This window comes from Leucoraja erinacea, chromosome 16, assembly GCF_028641065.1.
Source record: "Leucoraja erinacea ecotype New England chromosome 16, Leri_hhj_1, whole genome shotgun sequence".
Taxonomy (NCBI): Eukaryota; Metazoa; Chordata; class Chondrichthyes; order Rajiformes; family Rajidae; genus Leucoraja; species Leucoraja erinaceus.
Window position 1 is genome coordinate 36,499,964 of NC_073392.1, and position 19,641 is coordinate 36,519,604.

The following is a 19,641-nucleotide window of genomic DNA, read 5'->3' on the forward strand; positions in this document are numbered from 1 at the left end:
TCATGCCAGCAACTCAGTAATGCAGGTGGCTGCGAGCAGCCGCCGGGACCGGACAGCGGAACTGCAGCTGGTCCTGGGGCTCGCAGGTGACCTGGGAACTGCAGCTAGTCTTGGGGTTTGCAGGCGACTTGTGAACTGCAGCTAGCCCAGGGATTTGCAGAGGACCTGGGCGCTAATGCCAGTCCCAGGACAGGCGATCTGGGAACTGCAGTTAATCCCGGGACTAACAAGCGACTTGGTAACTGCAGCTAGTCCTGGGGCTCGCAGGCGACCTGGAATCTGCAGAAAACTCCTGATCCTGTCTACACAACTAAACCAAACCCTTGAACCTTTTTTCTAAAGTTTGAAACTCAAAATGGGGGTGCGTCTTCAACGCAGGTGCATCTTCATTGCTGGGAAATACAGTACTTCTTGGCAAACTAACCTGGCCATCCTAGATTGGAGGCTTACCTGTGGTTTGCATCTTGCAGTGTTGTCTCTGTATTTCTGTTCATGAAGTCTTCTGCAGACTGTCATTGACAAATCCACACCTGTCTCCTGAAGAGTTTCTGATCTGTCGGACAGGTGTTTAGGGATTTTTCTTTATTATATAGAGATAATTCTTCTGTCATCAGCTGTGGATGTCTTCCTTGGCCTGCCAGTCCCTTTGCGATTAGTAAGCTCACCAGTGCTCTCTTTCTTCTTAATGATGCGCCAAACAGTTGATTTTGGTAAGCCTAAGGTTTGGCTCTTAATGATGTCTAACAGTTGTATTCTTGTTTCTCAGTCTCATAATGGCTTCTTTGACTTTCATTGGCACAACTTGGTCCTCATGTTGATAAACAGCAATAAACATTTCCAACGATAATGGAAAGACTGGAGGAAAGACTAGATGCTGAGAGCTCTCTTATACCTACATTAAGGAGGCAATTAAACACACCTGCGCAATTACAAACACATGTGAAGCCATGTGTCCCAAACATTATGGTGCCCTTAAATGGGGGGGACTGTATAAACAGGGCTGTAATTTCTACATGGTGAAACCAAAATGGCCTTTAATAAAATCTGACAATGTGCACTTTAACCACATTCTCAAATAGTGGAGTACAGAGGCAAATAAATAAATTATGGGCCTTTGTCCCAAACATTATGAAGGGCACTGTATATTTCCTTGAAGAAGTTCCTTGTGTTTTCTTGAAAATATTAGTACTGAAGTTTGACTTCTTGGGTGCTAATTGTCTTCCATGCATTTGCAACTTAGCTATTTAGTTATGTTAGGTACCCACTTTCCAATTTAATTATTTTTTGTTACCTGTATTAATGAGATGGTGTTATGTTATTTGTTTTCTGTTAAAATGCAAAGTTTGTTAATGTACTGCAAAAAGTAGGTGCCTGGTTGGTAATGAATTGTTACCATGGTTTTATGGAAAACACCTTTAAGTTAATATTTTACAATTGCCTTTCAAGTTCAATAATAATTGAAAACACGACAAACGTTGATTACAGTAGCTTCTACATCTTGAGTGCCTCACTGACTGGAGTGAAATCATGCTATTGTCAGATCTTCATGGGTAAGGTGATAACGTAAATGTGTAGGACGGATCTGCCGACGCTGGTATAAACTGAAGATAGACACAAAATGCTGGAGTAACTCGGGGACAGGCAGCATCTCTGGAGAGAAGGAATGGGTGATTTTTCGGGTCAAGACTTCTTCGGACTAGAGTCGGGAAACGAGAGCCAAGTGATAACTTAAATGATCTATACTTAAATGGTGGTAATTTGCCGGGAGTCTAGTCGGGTTAGTTTAATTTTAATACAAAAATATCTAACCTAATTAGCATTACAATAGATTAAAATGCCTCAAAACTTTTTTTATGTTGGAATATTTTATGTACACAACTTTAAATTTCCAACATAAAAAAAGTTTTGAGACATTTGTAGTTAGTTATCAGTTTTAGTTAAGATTGCACAATAAGACTTACTCCTTTCTGTTTTAGCATGCAATACAAACACTAGCATGGGGATTTTGAAAAAAAATATTTGTATGTTTTGGCAAAGTTTTATACTTAATTTGGCTAGTGAATAATGTTTTTGGTGCTTTCATTTCAAAGCATATTATGGTAAGTATTTTGCCGTAATTGTTAAATTTAATTATACTTTTAGGCAAAATAACTAAACAATTACAACCTTTTACTGTGATTGTGAACTATTTCCAATATTCATGTTTCCAGCATCCATTGATTATCCATTATGCCCAGGTTAATAAGCAGTGTATAATCAATTCCCTAGCTTCATGTAATCGATCATAGCAAATAATCATGTTGCTTTGCTACATTTTTGTATGTGTATTTAACTAGAATTATGCAAATATGTCTAATTTAACTATACATGTTCAAATTAGATTTTTCTGATTATGGCACGTATAAATAATTTTACCTGCCACCTCGCAGTATTGTATTAAAATAATGCATCAGAAGTAGAATTTGCACTTTGCGATGAGGTAGTAGGTTGTATAGTTTTAGGGTCACACCCACACTGGGAGATAACTATACAATCTACTGTCTTTCACAAGGCAGCAGAATATCTTCGTGTTATTCAGTAGACGTTGGTAGATAACATCATTTGAGAGAGTATGGCTTACAGGATTGTTCACCAGTCTCATGAGGTACTTATTCCAAGCAATTACAAAGTTCCTTGGGTTTAAATTTCATGCCAAGTGTTCATTGTGGATTTAAAAAAATAAATTAATACAAAATTATTAATAATTATAATCTTTAATGTTTGAATGCAATACAATTCTTTGTATATTGTAACAATCCTTGATTTCAACTAATAACATTTTCACAAACATATTTTTGATGACTATTTATCCAAAGGGTACTTTTGGGGTTTTGAGGCTTTGGTAAAGAAAAAGGAGGCATGGGGCAGGCAGCTGGGATCGAGTGTATCCCTGGAGTTTCGGGAACTGGGGAGCATGCTAAAGAAGGAAATCAGGAAAGCAAAAAGGGTAAAGATAATTTGAAGGAAAATCCAAGGAGATGTTATGTATAGTAAGAGAAAAGGGGTAACCAGTTAGAGAATAGGGATTCAAAGCGGTCATCTCTTTGGTGGTGGAGGTAGAGAAGTTCCTCAATGCGTATTCCTCTTCTGTTTTGACTGTGGAGAAAGACATGAAGACTGGGGAACTTGGGGCAGTGAATGGAAGTGTCTTGATGGCAGTCGGTAGTATAGCTGCTGACGGTCCTAACGCATATGAAGGTAGACAACTTTGCCAGGCCTGATTTGATATACCCAAGGACACTGTGGGGAGCTAGAGAAGAAATTGCAGGTACCCTGGCTGAGATATACAAGACATCATTAAATATGAGTGAAATGCCAGAAGACTGAAGAGTGTCAAATGCATTTAAGAAGGGTTACAAGAAAAAGCCTGGGAACTATAGGCCAATGGGACTAACATCTGTGATTGGAAAGTTACTAAAGAATATTCTGAGGGATAAGATATATATACATTTAGATAGACAAGGGGTGATTAGGGATAGTCAGCACGGTTTTGTACATGGGTGATCGTGTCTCTTAAATCTGATTGAATTTTTGAAGATGTAGCCAAAAAGGTGGTTGAGGACAGAGCTGGAGACATTATCTTTATGGATTGCAGTAAGGCATTTGACAAGGTTCCGCATGGTTGGCTGCTCTGGAAGGGCAGATTACATGATCCAGGGAGAGCCTGCTACCTGGATAGAAAATTGGCTTCATGGATGGGCGCAGATGGTGATGGGGGAATAGTTGTTTTTCAGACAAGAGGCTTATGACTAGTGGTGTGCCTCAAGGATTGGTGCTGGGCCCATTTTTGTTTGTGGTTGAGATCAATGATTTGGAAGATAACAAAAGGTATGATTAGTAAGTTTGCAGATGACACTAAAGTGGGTGGTATTGTAGATAGTGAAGATGGTTATCAAAGCAGGATCTTGAGCAGTTGGGCAAGTGTACAGATACATGGATAATGGTGAGGTGTTGCATTTTGTGAAGTCTAACCAGGGCAGGACCTTCACAATATATGGCAGGGCGCTGAAGAGTGTCGTATAGCAGAAGGATCTAGGAGTGCAGGTACATAGTTCCTCTAAAGTGTCATTGCAGGAAGATAAGGTGGTCAAGAAGGCTTTCAGTACATTGGCCTTCATCATTCAGGATTTGGAGTATAGAACTTAGGATGTTATGTTACAGCTATACAAGAATCAAGAACTCGAGGACAAAGGTTTAAGGTGTAAGGGAAAGATTTGATAGGAGGAACAGAAGGTTGTGGATGCATGGAATGAACTGCCAGAGAAGGTAATTGAACCGAGACTATTACATTTAAAAAAACATTTGGACAGGTATATGGATAGGAAAGATTTAGAGAGATAGGAGTCGTGTAGATGAGGCACGCTGGTCGGCATGGGCAAGTTGGGCCGACGTTTCCGTATGGATTGACTCTATGACCATAAACCTGTGAAAACTATACCAAATTTGTTGTTTGCCCATGTCTGTGAGATGTCTGGGGGGAGAGAGCGGGAGGGGGAGGGGAGGAGAGGTGGAAGAGGGACAGAGGGGTAGGGAAGGAGTGGGGGTTGAGAGGGGAGGGAGAGGGGAGGGGGAGGGAGGGGGGTGGGGTAAGTGGGAGAGAAGTGGAAGAGTGGGGAGGGGAGGGGGAGTGGTGGAAGAGGGGTAGGGGGAATGGGGCGGAGGGAGAGAGGGAAGTGGGGGGTGGGGGTGGGAGGAGGAGAGGAAGAGGGGCGAGGAGAGGGAGATGGGGAGGAGAGAGGGAGATGGGGAGAGAGGGAGGGGGAGAGAGAGGTGTGGGGGGGGGGGGGGGAGATGGGGTACAACCTCAAGTTTAAATTCCATTTGGAATATTTTGGAGGACCAAGAAACCAAGACTATTTTTATATGGTTTTTATTGTTTGAAGCCGCTTTAATTTTCATTTACATTGAATATTGATTTGTCTTCTCATTTATACCTTTAGAATGCATTTGGATGACTTGGCACATGTTGGCTTGCTCAGTGAATTATCCATCTAACACTGCAGCTGCTCTGATTAGAAAAGTTAACAGATCCCAGCACATTTCTAATCCAACCCTATTTATCTACCTCTGTCAAGATGGTGGTGTAAATATTACCGTTGGCTTCAATACTGCTTGGTTTGAGTGAATGAGCAGGGAAATGACCTGCCACTGATCAGTGAGTCCTGCTTTGGAAAACGGATAATGGAAAGATAAGATCAGACCTCATTGGTAGGCCAACCTAGTTGAACAGTCTATTGCTAAGACTCACACAAACATTTGCGCATATGGTGGTGCTGCGGTAGAGTTGCTGCCTTACAGCATCAGAACCTTCTCCTATGACCGCGTGGGTTTTCTCCTGGTGTTCCAGCTTCCTCCCACATTCCAAGGATGTGAAGGCTCGTATGTTAATTGACTTCTGTGAATTGTCCCCAGTGTGTAGGATAGAACTAGTGTACACGTGATCATGGGCCAAAGTGCCTTTTTCCATGCTGTATCGCTAAACTAAAATATCAGATCATTTTTATTTGTAAGTTTTTACATCAATGATGTGGATGCTTCAGTAGAGAGATAACAAATGTGCTTGGAAATGCAGGGAAAGTATTTTTGCCTTGTTAATAATGGCTCTAGAATTGTTAAATCATTAATTTTATTTAAATCTGATTTGATGGCAGCAAACATTTAATTTTGAAGAAAATAAGGATATCCTACAGGCAACAATGATAATTTCACTATGTGACATTTATGTTAAAATATTTAATTAACTTTCCATCGCAGAAAAGATGAACATGATGGATGTGGAATATATGGTGAGCTCCTGGGTAGAGGTAGTAGGTTGCATAGTTTGTGGACAGAGATTTTGGCCCAAAGGAGATAACTATACAACTTGCTGCCTTTCCTAGGGCATCATACAAACTACCACAAATGAGCATCTTAACCTTCTACAGATCAACACATGATTACTTTATAAAGCTGATGTTGGATTCATGTAAATAACACAGCATTTATAATAGTTTTCTGATTTTGCTAAATTGATTAATTACTCCTTCACCAAATATTGATGGTAGGAAATTATATGTACAACATTTGAAAATATTTTATTTTGTCTAGGTGCTTGTAAATTTTAATAAACTTTTCGTGCAAAATTTGATTATTTTGTAAAGTATGGTGTATTTACATTAGCAATGTTTCAGTTGAACTGGGTTGCTTAACTCGCAGAAATGTATTTTATGCTTGTTTGGAAGAACGCAGTTAAAAATAGCTGGGTATCTGTGCCACGTGGACCACAGTTAATGATTTAAAAGAGTTGCACTTCAAAAAGTGACGGATTGGCCTGTCCCACTTAGGCGACTAATAAGTCGCCAGCAGTAGCCTGAAAAACTGGCAACTGGAAGAGTGGAACACACACACACACACATCGCTTCCTTCACCGGCTCGTTATGCAGGCGGGGACAGGGCAAGCAGGGGAGCGCTGTCTGAGTGAAATTCAAACGGTGCAAAGCCAAGGTAATACAGACACACACCATGATGAACAGGAAGGTTGACGCTGTAATTAAGATGGTGAAAGCACAGTGTACAGGAAAGGTCACGCAAGTCCTTTAAAGGAGGGGGGGGGAGAAGGAGTGGAGACAACTTTTAAGAAGCCAGAGATACACAGCTGTGAAGCTCGGCGGACACAAACATAACCGGTCGGTTATACTTGGTTCTAAAAACTACTGCTTACGTTTTTCCCCCCAATGAGCCAATGAAATTCACCGGTCAGCACCGGCTACAACCTTCGACCTCCTGGCAACCCACTTCCACTGCACCTACGGCACGAGAATTCTCGCTACTCCCCATGGCTGCTTCATTCTGGTCACCGCTAATTTTTCAACATGTTGCGGGAACTTCTCACGGCCATGAAGGCGACTACCTGACAACCACCCGCGAACATGTGGCGACTGCATAGTCTCCTAGTCGCATAAGGGGGACAGGCCCATTAAGCTCTTCAAATTTGGAAGTAGATAGGATCCGAGGAGTATTGATATTAAACATACAGTAAAATAAGGCCTGGGCTTTGCTGGAATGGTGCATCTATTCACATTCACTGTTATGTGAGGAAACTGTCCATCGTCATTTTTCCTATCTAGAAAGCTAAAACCTTTTGTAATATGTCATGTATTGTCTGTCAATTTTATTTTTTACTCCACCAATGAAACAGTCTATTTGCCAGTTATCATTTATTGTCAGGGGAACAGAATATAAGAGTAGGGAGATTATGTTTAATTTATAGATGGCAGGATAAGACTATAGCTGGCATACGGCACATAACATGGAACCACATACATTATTTTAAGATTTTAATACATTGGAAACAGTTTAGTTGTTTACAAGACTAATACTTGGAATACTGTCACAGGAAGAAAGGTTAAAACCTGTCGGTTTGTATTTACCAGAGTTCAGAATGACACGTCGTGATTTGGTAGAGATATATAGATCCTGAGGGTTCTTACTGCAGTGAATGTAGAAAGTATGCTTCCTCTTGGAGAATCTAGAACTAGAAACTCTTAAATGGGCGAAAAGAGAGTAATTAATTTTTCCACCCAAAGGAGTTATTGAATATTTAATGCATTTAATTTAAGATCGATTCTTGCTGAGAGGGAATGGGTGAAGGGTTGGGTGGAAAAGTAGGTGAGATTAGTCACAGAGGCCATGGTCCTATCCAGCTGGATGGTCAGAAAATCAGACACTAGGCCATATGATTCACAACTGTAGTGCATGATGCAGCCCAGCTTTTTCATTCATTCAGATTCAGATTCAATTTTAATTGTCATTGTCAGTGTACAGTACAGAGCTTTTTCATTCATTCACTGGCTTCTTCAATAATTAAACCATTTATTACCCATTCTACAATGCTGTCCAGATCCATTATTAGCTCACTTCATGTGTGGCACGATTTAACTGGCTAAAAATAATGTTTTCCACTGTATTGGATAGATTACACTAAGAAACTACCATTACCAACTCGTCCATTGAAATTCTAGCCTTTGGTTATTCTGGACTTGACCACATTCTGATTGCTTCTGGTCTTGTTCCATGCATCGTCTCAAGAAACTCTTCAAGGCATATTCTAACTTGCTTTCAAGTCTCAATCTTTACATCTGTGCGTGCTGATTTACACCAACAGTCCCTTGCTTTATAAAATCAACCCCAGTGCGCACCAATGCGATTTATGGGGTGAGAAATTAAACCAATTAGGTTAGAGATAGAACATTTGGAATAAGGAAGAGACAAAGGAAAAGAATGACACTTCATGTTACACAAAAACTTCAGGTAATAATGTACACATCTAGTGGAATGGAGTCGTTTTGCACATTTTACAAGGTAACATTTTGATTTTGTATCAGTTACTTTGCAAACGAATAAAAATACTAAATGATGCCACACTATACAGAGTGCAGCAAGGCTTTGAGATAGAAGAGTATCTTACACGTTGAAGTTGTACGCTTTTAGAACATCTTTTCCATCATGTGCTTGAACAGAACCCACAATGCTCCCATGGTCAAAGACAACATTCGTAAAACCCCTGTGAAAAGTAAGTTAATATCTTGAGGTTTCATAGTATCAGATGTTTTTTTATAGAAACTTACAAATTAATGATTTGATTCCCTCCAGTTTGTAATTTGTTATAGGATCATTCAACATGTTATGGCTGTTCAAGTATTGGAAATTTGTCCTTACAGAATTCTCAAATCACTACTCATTTGAGATTTGAGAAAGGATATTCTTGCTATTGAGGGCATGCAGTGTAGGTTCACCAGATTAATTCCTGGGATGGTGGGACTGACATATGATGAAAGATATATGATCGGCTGGGCTTGTATTCACTGGAATTTAAATGGATGAGAGAGGGGATCTTATAGAAACATAACATTCTTCAGGGATTGGACAGGCTAGATGCAGGAATAATGTTCTGGATGTTGGAGTCCAGAACCAGGGGTCACAATGTAAGAATAAGGGGTAGGGCATTTTCGGACTTAAATGAGAAAAACCTTTTTCATCCAGAGTTGCAAGGGAGGCTGACAGCAAAGTTACCAATCCCTCTCTGCCACAGAAGGCAGTTGAGGCCAATTCACTGGATGTTTTCAAGAGAGAGTTAGATAGAGCTCTTGGGCCTAACAAAATCAAGGGATATGGGAAGAAAGCAGGAACGGGGTACTGATTCTGGATGACCAGCCATGATCATATTGAATGGTGGTGCTGGCTTGAAGGGCTGAATGGCCTACTCCTACACCTATTTTCTATGTTTCTACCCCAAAGTTTTGATTATCCAGTATACATTTCACTCATGGAATTTGCGAAAAAATCAAATATATATACCCTCCTTCCATAGTTCAGTAGAATTGAAATTATTATTTTTTTTTTAAATCTGACCATCTCAATGCATTTCCATGAGACTGTTCATCTCGAACCTTTACTATCCCTCAAACAAAATGGGTTAATGTTTAATTTCCTGCAGCAAGGCAGATGGACTTAATCATTCAAAGCCTCCCAAAATCTGGTTCTGGATTATATTTTCTGTCATCCTTTCCTCATCAATATCCCCAACCCACACAACACTTCACAATGTTAAAGGTGTCGCCTGTAAAGGTGTATCATGGAATACTAGGAAGTAAGACCATACCTGGATCTCATGTGGGATCCCCCGAGCAAATGGTAATTACTTTCAAGACTGAGACATCTGTTTGGCTGTCTTTTCCACGTATATACTCTTAGAGACAAATCCATTGAGGCAGTAACCACACGGAAAGGATCCTTTATAGGACAAAGAACATTATATGAAAATGGTTTAAAAGGTAACACTGCTACTGTATGTAGTCTGTTAGATGATAATTAACATACCACAGAAATTCCACTGATAGTATTTTTATGTTCATGATAACTTGCAAGCTGCACCCCATCAATGGAAAAGAGTTTCATTTCTGTGTTGTGTGCGATTATGATTGTATTAATCCCATGGCCTTCCAGAAATATATCATTCCAGCCAGCATCTTCATAAGTGAAATTTCCAACCTGTTTACCTATCAAAAATTAACGTTAAATGATAATTGATAAAGTTAGCACTCTATTACACCTCAAGATACAGCAGTCAAAATGTCATAACCCATGTATTCACTGAGCAAATAACTGAATGATGGACTCGCCAGTTTTGGCAGGTTTATGAAATCATAAATTGTGTTGAAATTTGAATTTAGTTTCGAGATACAGCACAGAAACAGGCCCTTTGGCCCACCAAATCCGTATCGCTCAACAATCCCCACACTATCCTATTTATACCATGCCAATTAACCTCCAAACCTGCACCTCTTTGGAGTGTGGGAGGAAACGGGAGCACCCGGAGAAAACCCATGCAGGTGACGGAAGAACGTACAAACTGTACAGACAGCACCCGTAGTCAGGACCGAACGCGGGTCTCTGGCGCTGGAAGGCAGCAACACTACCCCTGCGCCATCATGCCACCTGTTTACAGCTGTAAGATCAAACTGGTTATGATAAATAGCTTAAATCCAAGGACATAAGCCTCACCCTGTACCTCATTAATACTTACAATTTCTAAGTATGAACCACAAAAGAGCAGGGCAGAATATATGGCCACGGTCCTTAAACCGTTCCAGTGATTGCTATAGTGTGTTCATTCAATTTCCAAATGCATACTTTTGAATCAATTCAAATCAATCTATTGACTCCATTTATACCTCGCGCTGCCTCGGCAGGGCCAGCCACATAATCGAGGATATCGCACCTTGGCTACTCCTCCTCTCATATCGGGCAAAAGGTAAAGAAGTGTGGTAAAAGCACACTTCCAGATTCATGGACAGTTTCTTCCCAACTCATTCTACCACAACCAGAGAGTAGTGCTGAACCTATTTGATGACCCTCAGACTATCCTTGATCTGACTTTGCTGGCTTTACCTTGCACTAAACGTTATTGCCTTATCATGTATCTATACACTGTAAATGGCTCGATTGTAATCATGTATTGTCTTTCTGCTGACTGGATAGCACACAACAAAAGCTTTTCACTGTACCTTGGTACACTTGACAATAAAATAAACAAAACTAACCGATATGCTAGGAAAGGGAATTAAAATGTTATTAGAATTGGCATTTAAGCTCATTCAGTATACCAATCACGTCTCATTTGAGGTAATTTATCCTAATAAATCTGAATTTGAATGAAACTTCACAAAGGAATGCTGAATTACACTAATCAGCCAAACCAAGGGACTAATATTGTTCTCAATGTATAGATATCACAAAAAGGGCGGTGGGTGAATGGAACAAGCTGCCAGAGGAGATCGTTGAGGCTGGGACTATCCCATTGTTTAAGAAACAGACTGGTACATGGATAGGACAGGTTTGGAGGGATATGGACCAAGTGCAGACAAGTTGGGCTAGTGTAGCTGGGACATTGTTGGCTGGTGTGGGCAAGTTGGGCCGAAGGGCCTGTTTCCACACTATCACTCTGACTGATTTGAACCACAAGGTTGTAAAGTGACTCACTGAATTTGGCTAAAGACAAACAGAAGTTCACAATGATAAAAATAACAAAAGTGACCATCATCATTCAAAATTCAATGCATACAGTAGCTGTAAGTTTAAAATAAATTAGGAGTACTAATAAAATCTTATATCTTATACCATAAAAAAATAATAATACCTTGTATTTCTATTTTATTTTTTCTTGTTTGACACATTAAATCAAAAGTAATGATACTTTTTTGAAAACCCACAGCATTGGTTTTGGTCATAGTAACCACTCTGGATGATGCTTTAGGTAACCAGCAAGCTGTGAAGCAACTGTTTATTTGTAGGGAATCTGTTGCCAGTCTGTCATCATCAAGACCATCCATTAAACATTCTGTCCGCAATACCTGTAAGGAACACAACTTGGTTAAGTGGCTTTGTTCCTCCAATTACACAATCCATATTTCATTGCATGATTAATGGAATATAACTGGCTCCTAATCCATCACAGTAATTGCCCAGTGTGGAAAATAACCTCTGGTGATATATAATTTCCCTTAAAATACCCTATTATGTTTAGGAAGGAACTGCAGATGCTGGTTTAAACCGAAGATAGACACAAATTTCTGGAGTAAGCGGGACTGGCAGCATCTTTGGAGAGAAGGAATGGGTGACGTTTCGGGTCGAGACTCTTCTTCATTTATGTTTGGATTTATAATGTTTGAAAACTCCACAAGGGCAGAGATCCAATTTAACTAAATTTCGAGAGAACCAAGAGGAACTTATGAAAATTGATTTGCAGGTAATCCCTCTGACCAACTGGAAATGAGAAACTACAATACAATGTCTAAAGATTAGAAAGCTGTACAACAAGCTTTGTGATGTTCCTGTACATCAATGAAATTGACCAGTGATTTAAAAAGAAAAATAATTAATTTTCTATGTCAAGTTCTTTGATAGCATTCCAGTTAACTTGGGCGCAAATTTACTGAGAACACAAGGAATCAGGATCTCGCACTTGAAGCACAAGGAATCAGGTCATCAGGCATTTGAAGCCGACCCCACCGTTTTGTGTGATCACGGCTGGTTTGTGCTGGCTTCACCTTTTCTATGCCATTTCCTACTACCTCTTGATTCCATGGTCTATCAAATATTTATCCATCCCCACTTTAAATACTTATAATGAGCCAACTTCCATCACCCACAGCGGCGGAGAATTCCAGAGATTCACCACATTCCAAATGAAGATATTTCTATGTTCCTCAGTTTTAATTGACGCGTCCCCTTATTCAAGAGTCTCCCACTAGTAAAACATCTCAGCATCCACACTGCCAAACTCCCTTTGGATCTTATAATGATGAATAAGGCCTTTGGAACTCCAAGGAATATTTAATCTCCGTTGCTATGTGAACCTCCTCATCCCAGGAATGGCGTGAATCTTCTTTGTACTGCCTCCTATAGAGTCATAGTGATACAGTGTGGAAACAGGCCCTTCGGCCCAACTTGCCCACACCGGCCAACATTTCCCAGCTGCATGAGTCCCATCTGCCTGCGTTGTGTCCATATCCCTCCATACCTGTCCTATCCATGTACCTGTCAAACTGCTTCTTAAATGTTTGGATAGTTCCTGCCTCAGCCACCTCTTCTATTATTGTTTTTTATAGATAAAACTGCACACGATTCCAGGTAAGAAATCGCACCAATGCCCTGTACAATTGCAACAAAACCTCCCAATTTTTAAGCTCCATAAATTCCAGGAGCAGAATTTGACCATTCCACCCATCAAGTCTACTCTGCCATTTAATCATGGCTGATCTATCTTGCTCACTCAACCCCATTGAACTGCCTTCTCCCCATAACCCATGACACTCTTACTAATCAAGAATCTGTTAATATCTGCCTTAAAAATATCCAGCCCCTTTGCAAGACAGCCAAAATACCTTTTGCCATTCAACTACTTGTTGGAACTGCTCACCCCTCATCCTGTTCTTCAACTAATAAAGTCCCAGCCTGCTTCCTATAGCCCAGGCCCTCTGGTCCAGGCAACATAAACCTTTTCTGCATCCTTTCCACCTTAACGACATCTTTCTTATAATAGGGTGACCAAAACTGAACACAATGCCCTAAATGGCTTGCACAACTCCCAACTTCTATACTCAATACTCTGACTGATGAAGGCCAATGTGCCAAAAGCCATTGACTTGCAACGCCACTTTCAAGGAACTATGTACCTGCACTCCTAGATTCCTCTGCTCTACGACACTCCATAGAGCCCTGCCACTCTGTGTAGGTTCTGCCCTGGTTTGACTTGCCAAAATGCACCATCTCGCACTATTAAACTCCATCAACCATTCCTCAGCCCACCTGTGCAACTGATCAAGATCCTGCAGCAATTTTTAACAATTATCTTCACAACAAAACCACTCACTCTAGCATCATCTGCAAACTTATTAATCATGCCTTGTACATTCTCATCCAAACCATTGATATGAATTACAAACAGCAATGGACCCAGCACCGAACCCCGAGGCACACCATTAGTTACAGGCCTCCAGTGTGAACCGTCCACCATCACCCTCTGCTTCCTTCCATGAAGCCAGTTTTCTATCCAGTTAGCTTGCTCTCCTTGGATCCATATAATCTAACCTTCCAGAGCAGCCTACCATGCGGAACCTTGTTAAATGCCTTGCTGAAATCCACATATACGTCTACAGCTCTGCCGTCATCAGCCCCTCCCCCCCCCACCCCCGCAGCCCGTGTCGAAGCGCGTCATCACATGTGTGGGAATAGAGAAAGAGGATTGGGGGTGAAAGGGAATGGGGAACAGATGGACTGTCCCTACCCCTCCCCCTTCCACTCTCCCTCCCCACTATTTCCCCTCTCTCCCCCTCCCTCCACACTCTTACCCCTCCCTCCCCTACCCCACATCTCTCCCCCTCCCCATACCTCTCTCCCCCTCTCTCCTCCCCCCTCTCCTCCCTCCCTCCTCCTCCCCCCCCATCCCTCTCTTCCCTCTTCCCTCCCCACCGCCTTCCCTCTCTCCCCCACCCCCCCTCCCTCTCTCCCCCCCCCCTTCTTTCCCCCTCCGTCCACTCTTCCCCCTACCCCATCTCCCTCCTTGCCTCCCTCCCCTCTCCCCCACACCTCTCTCCTCCCCCACACCACTCTCCCCTCCCCATCCCTCTCTCCTCCCCCTCCCTCTCCCTCTCCTTCCACCCCATTCCTCTCTCCCCCACCCTTCTCCCTCCCCCCACTCCCCCCCCCCTCCCACCTCACCCCTTTCCCTCTCCCCTACCCAATCTCCCTCCTCACCTCCCCCACAGCTCTCTCTCCCCCCCTCCCCTCCTCCTCTTCCCCTTCCCTTCCCCCCCCCACCCCTCTCTCTCCCCCTCTTCATCTCCCTTCCCAAAGACATTGTTGCCATAGAGGGAGTACAGAGGAGGTTAACCAGACTGATTCCTGGGATGTCAGGACTTTCATATGAAGAAAGACTGGATAGACTCGACTTGTACTCGCTAGAATTTAGAAGATTGAGGGGGGATCTTATAGAAACTTACAAAATTCTTAAGGGGTTGGACAGGCTAGATGCAGGAAGATTGTTCCCGATGTTGGGGAAGTCCAGAACAAGGGGTCACAGTTTAAGGATAAGGGGAAAATCTTTTAGGACCGAGATGAGAAAAACATTTTTCACACAGAGAGTGGTGAATCTCTGGAATTCTCTGCCACAGAAGGTAGTTGAGGCCAGTGCATTGGCTATATTTAAGAGGGAGTTAGATGTGGCCCTTGTGGCTAAAGGGATCAGGGGGTATGGAGAGAAGGCAGGTACAGGATACCGAGTTGGATGATCATATTGAATGGCGGTGCAGGCTCGAAGGGCCGAATGGCCTACTCCTGCACTTAATATCTATGTTTCCCTCTCCCATCCCCTTCCCTCTTTCCCCCGCCCCGTTCCCCCTACCCCTCTTCCACCACTCCCCTTACACCTCCCTCCCCACTCTTCCACTTCTCTCCCCCTTTCCCCCCCACCCCACACTCCACCACTCCCCCTTCTCCCTCCCTCTCCCCACTCTCCCCCTCTCCTCTCCCCTATCCCATCTCCCTCCCCCCCCCCTCCCCCACACCCTTCTCCTCCCCCTCCCTCCCCCCTCCTCCCACCCCCATCCCTCTCCCCCATCCCCCCCCCCCTCCCCCCTCCTCCCCCTCCCTCCTCCACAACTCTCTCCCCCCCTCACCTCCCCCTCCTGCTCCCACCCCCATCCCACTCTCCCCCACCCCCATCCCTCTCTCCCCCCACCCCCCTCCATCTCCCCCCGCCCCCTACCCCTGTCCCTCTTCCACCACCCCCCCTACCCCCCCCCCTCCCCCCTCCCCACTCTTCCCCCTCTCTCCCTCTCTCCCCCCTCCCTCCCCACGCCCTCCCGCCACCCTCCCTCTCCCCCTCCCTTCTCCCCTTCCTCCCCCCCTCCTCCCTTCCCTTCTCTTTCCCTACCCCCACCTCTCCTTCCCTCCCTCCCCCCCCCCTCCCCTCCCCCCCCACCCCCCTCTCCCCCCCCCCCCCTCCACCCTCCCCCATCCCTGTCCCTCTTCCACCACTCCCCTACCCCTCTGCCCCTCTTCCGCACTCTTATCCTCCCCCCTCCCTCACCACTATTCCCCCCTCTCTCTCCCCCTACCCCCCTCCCATCCCAATCTCTTCCCCCGCCCCCTACCACTCCCTCCCCCTCCCTCCCCACTCTACCCCTCCTCTCTCCCCCCCCCTCTCTCCTCTCCCCCCACTCCCCTCCCCCTCTCTCATCCCCCCTACCCCCTCACTCCCCAATCACTCCCAAATCTCTCCTCCATTTCTCCCTCCTCCTCCTCCTCCCCCCCCCCCTCCCGTGTATTTGGGGGGTGGTTATTGTGAGTGTGATGCCGCAACCTCCCCCCCCCCCCGCAAACGCGCGTTGGGGAAACAGACCCAACGGGTCTGCACTTGGTCTAGTATATTTATAAAATCTCTTGGAATTTTCCTTAATATTATCTGTGAGCTATTTCCTGTCCTTTTTTGCCCTCCTGATTTCCTTTTTTAGATTGCTCTTTTGTTCTTGAAACTCCTCCAGGGATACACTTGATCCCAACTGCATATAGCACTCCCATGCTGCCTCCTTATTCCTGACCAAAGCCACAACTTCATTCATCATCCAAGCTTCCTTTGCTCACCTGCTTTGCTCTTCACTTTAAAGGAATTATGTAGATCCTTGACTCTTGTGAGCACACTTTTAGAAACACCTCACTTTCCGTACGTTTCTTTCCTTTCATCCTGCTCCAATCAACTTGAGTGAATTCTAGTTTAATAGAATACCTTCAAGGTTGGCCTTGTTCCAATTTAGCATTCTAACTCGTGGGCCCACCCTATCTCTATCCAGAATTACCTTAAAATTAATAGAACAGTGATTGTTGGTCCTAAACGGTTCATCCATGAAGACTTTATCCATTTGCCCTTCCCAATTTCCTAAGTCAGGATCAAACATTGCCCTTTCCCATGTAGGACCCTCTATCATTGCCGGAGGACATTTTCCTGAACACATTTAACCAATTCTGCCCCATCTAAAAACAATGACATTCCCAGTCAATATTGGGAAAGTTAAAATGCCCTACAACCTTATTCATCCTGAGGCTGGGTGCAATCTTTGCCCTTCTAATTTTCATAGACTATTTGGGAGCCAGTAGTACAAGGTAATCATTCCTTTCTTATTTCTCAATTCCACCTATATAGCCTCACTGGGTGAACCATCAATAATATCTTCAGTAAGAACATTGACTTCTCCTACTTTCTCCCCCCCCTTCCCAGCTCTCCCACCGCCCACTGTCTCCGCCTCTTCCTTTCTTCTCCCCCCCCCCCCTCCCACCTTCACACCAGTCTGAAGAAGGGTCTCGACCCCAAATGTCACCTATTTCCTTCGCTGCATAGATGCTGCTTCACGTGCTGAGTTTCTCCAGCATTTTTGTCTACCTTCGATTTTCCAGCATCTGCAGTTCCTTCTCAAACATCAATAATATCATCTGACCAGTGCCATGACATCCTCCTTAATCAATAAAGCAACATTTCCTCCTCTTTTACCCCCACTTCTATCTCTCCTGAAGCATCTATACACTGGAACATTTAGTTGCCAGGCCTTTCCTTCCCTTAACCACGTCTCTGTAATGGCTACAACATCCCAGTCGCAAGTCCTTATTCACGGCCTGAGTTTATCAGACCTCTTACATTAAAATAAGTGCAATTCAACCCAACAGTCTTTCCTCACACTCTGCCTTTTTCCTTCCAATTCTTCCTGTCTATTTACATGCAAATTCTCTCAAAGCTAATTTTTCACCTTATTATGAACTTTTATATCTTCTGCTATTGATCGTCCTCGAGTCTACCACTAGCTCTTGCCGCTTTATATACCCATTAATTTTCAATTTAACGTTATTCCATTCCCTCCTTCATTAACTCCTTCACTAACAGTTTGTGCCTCTTTATCCTGATATCCCGCTTTTTGATTGGGATAAACTCTTGCTGAGCATTGTAGACCAGTTGTTTAAATATCTATGACTATTCCTCTACTGACCTGCCTCTCAGCTTGTTTACCCACTTTGGACAGTTCCTCCATCAGACTCCTACGATTACCTCTATTTAAATTGAAGACACTGGTTTAGTTTAGTTTAGAGATACAGCACGGAAACAGGCCCTTCGGCCCACCAAGACTAATCCGACCAGCGATCCCCGCACATTAACACTGTCCAAAAGTGACTAGGGACAATTTACATTTATACCTAGCCAATTATCCCACAAAATTGTACGTCTTTGGAGTGTGGGAGGAAAGCGAAGATCTCGGAGAAAACCCACAAGGTCACGGGGAGAACGTACAAACTCAGTACAGATAAGCACCCGTAGTCGGAATCAAACCCAGCTCTCTGCCGCTGTGAGGCAGCAACTATACCAGTGTGCCCTTACTGGTTATGGATCATCCTCTCACTTAATTTGGAATATATAGTGGACATTACCCCTGAGGTGATCTTTAATCTTCCCTTACATAAGACCATATCTAGAACAGCCCATTCCTGGGTAGACTCTGCAATGTACTGTTCTAAAAAGCAATCACTGATGCATTCCACTATCATCGTCTATCTTGCCCTTGCCAGTTCCATCCGTCCATTCAATACGTAGATAAAAATCTTCCATGATAATTGCAATTGTCTTCACACATGCCCCCGCCAAGAAGGGTTTCGGCCCGAAACGTAGCCTATTTCCTTCGCTTCATAGATGCTGCCTCACCCGCTGAGTTTCTCCAGCATTTTGTCTGCCCCTGACATTTGCCCCTTTATGCTCTGACCTATTGAGAGGCCACATTTTGGGGAGCTGCAGACGACTTCCACGCGAGACCGCTACTGTTCATTTCAATCCAAACTAATTCCACACTACCCTACCTTCTTTTCCCTTTATATCAGAACTGCTTTGGCCAGTCCTGGCCAGCGTGCCACCAAGTTTCTGTATTAGCTATTACATAATACTCATATGTTACTATCAGTGCTATCAACTCATCTATCTTGTTGCAAATGCTATGTGCATTGAAATAAAGGATATTATTTTTTGATTTTGTTTGCAGTCTTTCCACGACTCTGGATTTGTATTTTTGCTTTTTTGTTTCTATCGTCTGCCTAGGCCCATCACTGAGTTTCAGTTTTCCCCTCTCTATTCTGTGCTAGTTTTCAATTCCTCTTGAATTATTTAAGTTTCCATTCTTAGAGCCCTCCCCCTCCAAGATAGTTTAAAGCCCTATCTACAACCATATTTCTGTGATTCACCGAGACACTGGTCCCAGCATAGTCAAGGTAATGCCTATTCCAATGGAACCACTCACCTATCCCACAACTGACAATGGCCTGTTTCCTTTATCGTTGATACTTTTTTTGCATATCGTTCATTCATTTGTTCTGTATCTCTCTACATCACTGTCTATATCTCTCGTTTCCCTTTTCCCTGACTCGCAGTTTAAAGAAAGGTCTTGATCCGAAACGTCACATATTCCTTTTCTCCAGAGATGCTGTCTGACACGTGGAGTTACTCCAGCTTTTTGTGTCTATCCCCTGTACTGG

The 19,641-nt window shown here is 43.4% G+C and overlaps 2 protein-coding genes across 8 annotated transcripts in view; one reads left to right on the forward strand and one right to left on the reverse strand.

Annotated features, from left to right (window-relative positions):
- LOC129704819 (uncharacterized) overlaps window positions 1-19,641 on the forward strand; it is a 61,550-nt gene that overhangs the window by 15,547 nt on the left and 26,362 nt on the right. The gene's annotated exons all lie outside the window — the stretch shown is intronic.
- Window positions 7,482-19,641, reverse strand: part of fbxw12 (F-box and WD repeat domain containing 12) — a 33,791-nt gene continuing 21,631 nt past the window's right edge. For all 3 annotated transcript variants that reach the window (XM_055648183.1, XM_055648184.1, XM_055648185.1), the window contains 4 exons: window positions 11,717-11,930; window positions 9,898-10,076; window positions 9,680-9,810; window positions 7,482-8,581 (listed from right to left, as the gene is read on the reverse strand). In XM_055648183.1, the coding sequence (XP_055504158.1) occupies window positions 8,482-8,581; window positions 9,680-9,810; window positions 9,898-10,076; window positions 11,717-11,930 (624 nt within the window). In that variant the 3' untranslated portion in view covers window positions 7,482-8,481. The remainder of the gene's footprint in view (window positions 8,582-9,679; window positions 9,811-9,897; window positions 10,077-11,716; window positions 11,931-19,641) is intronic.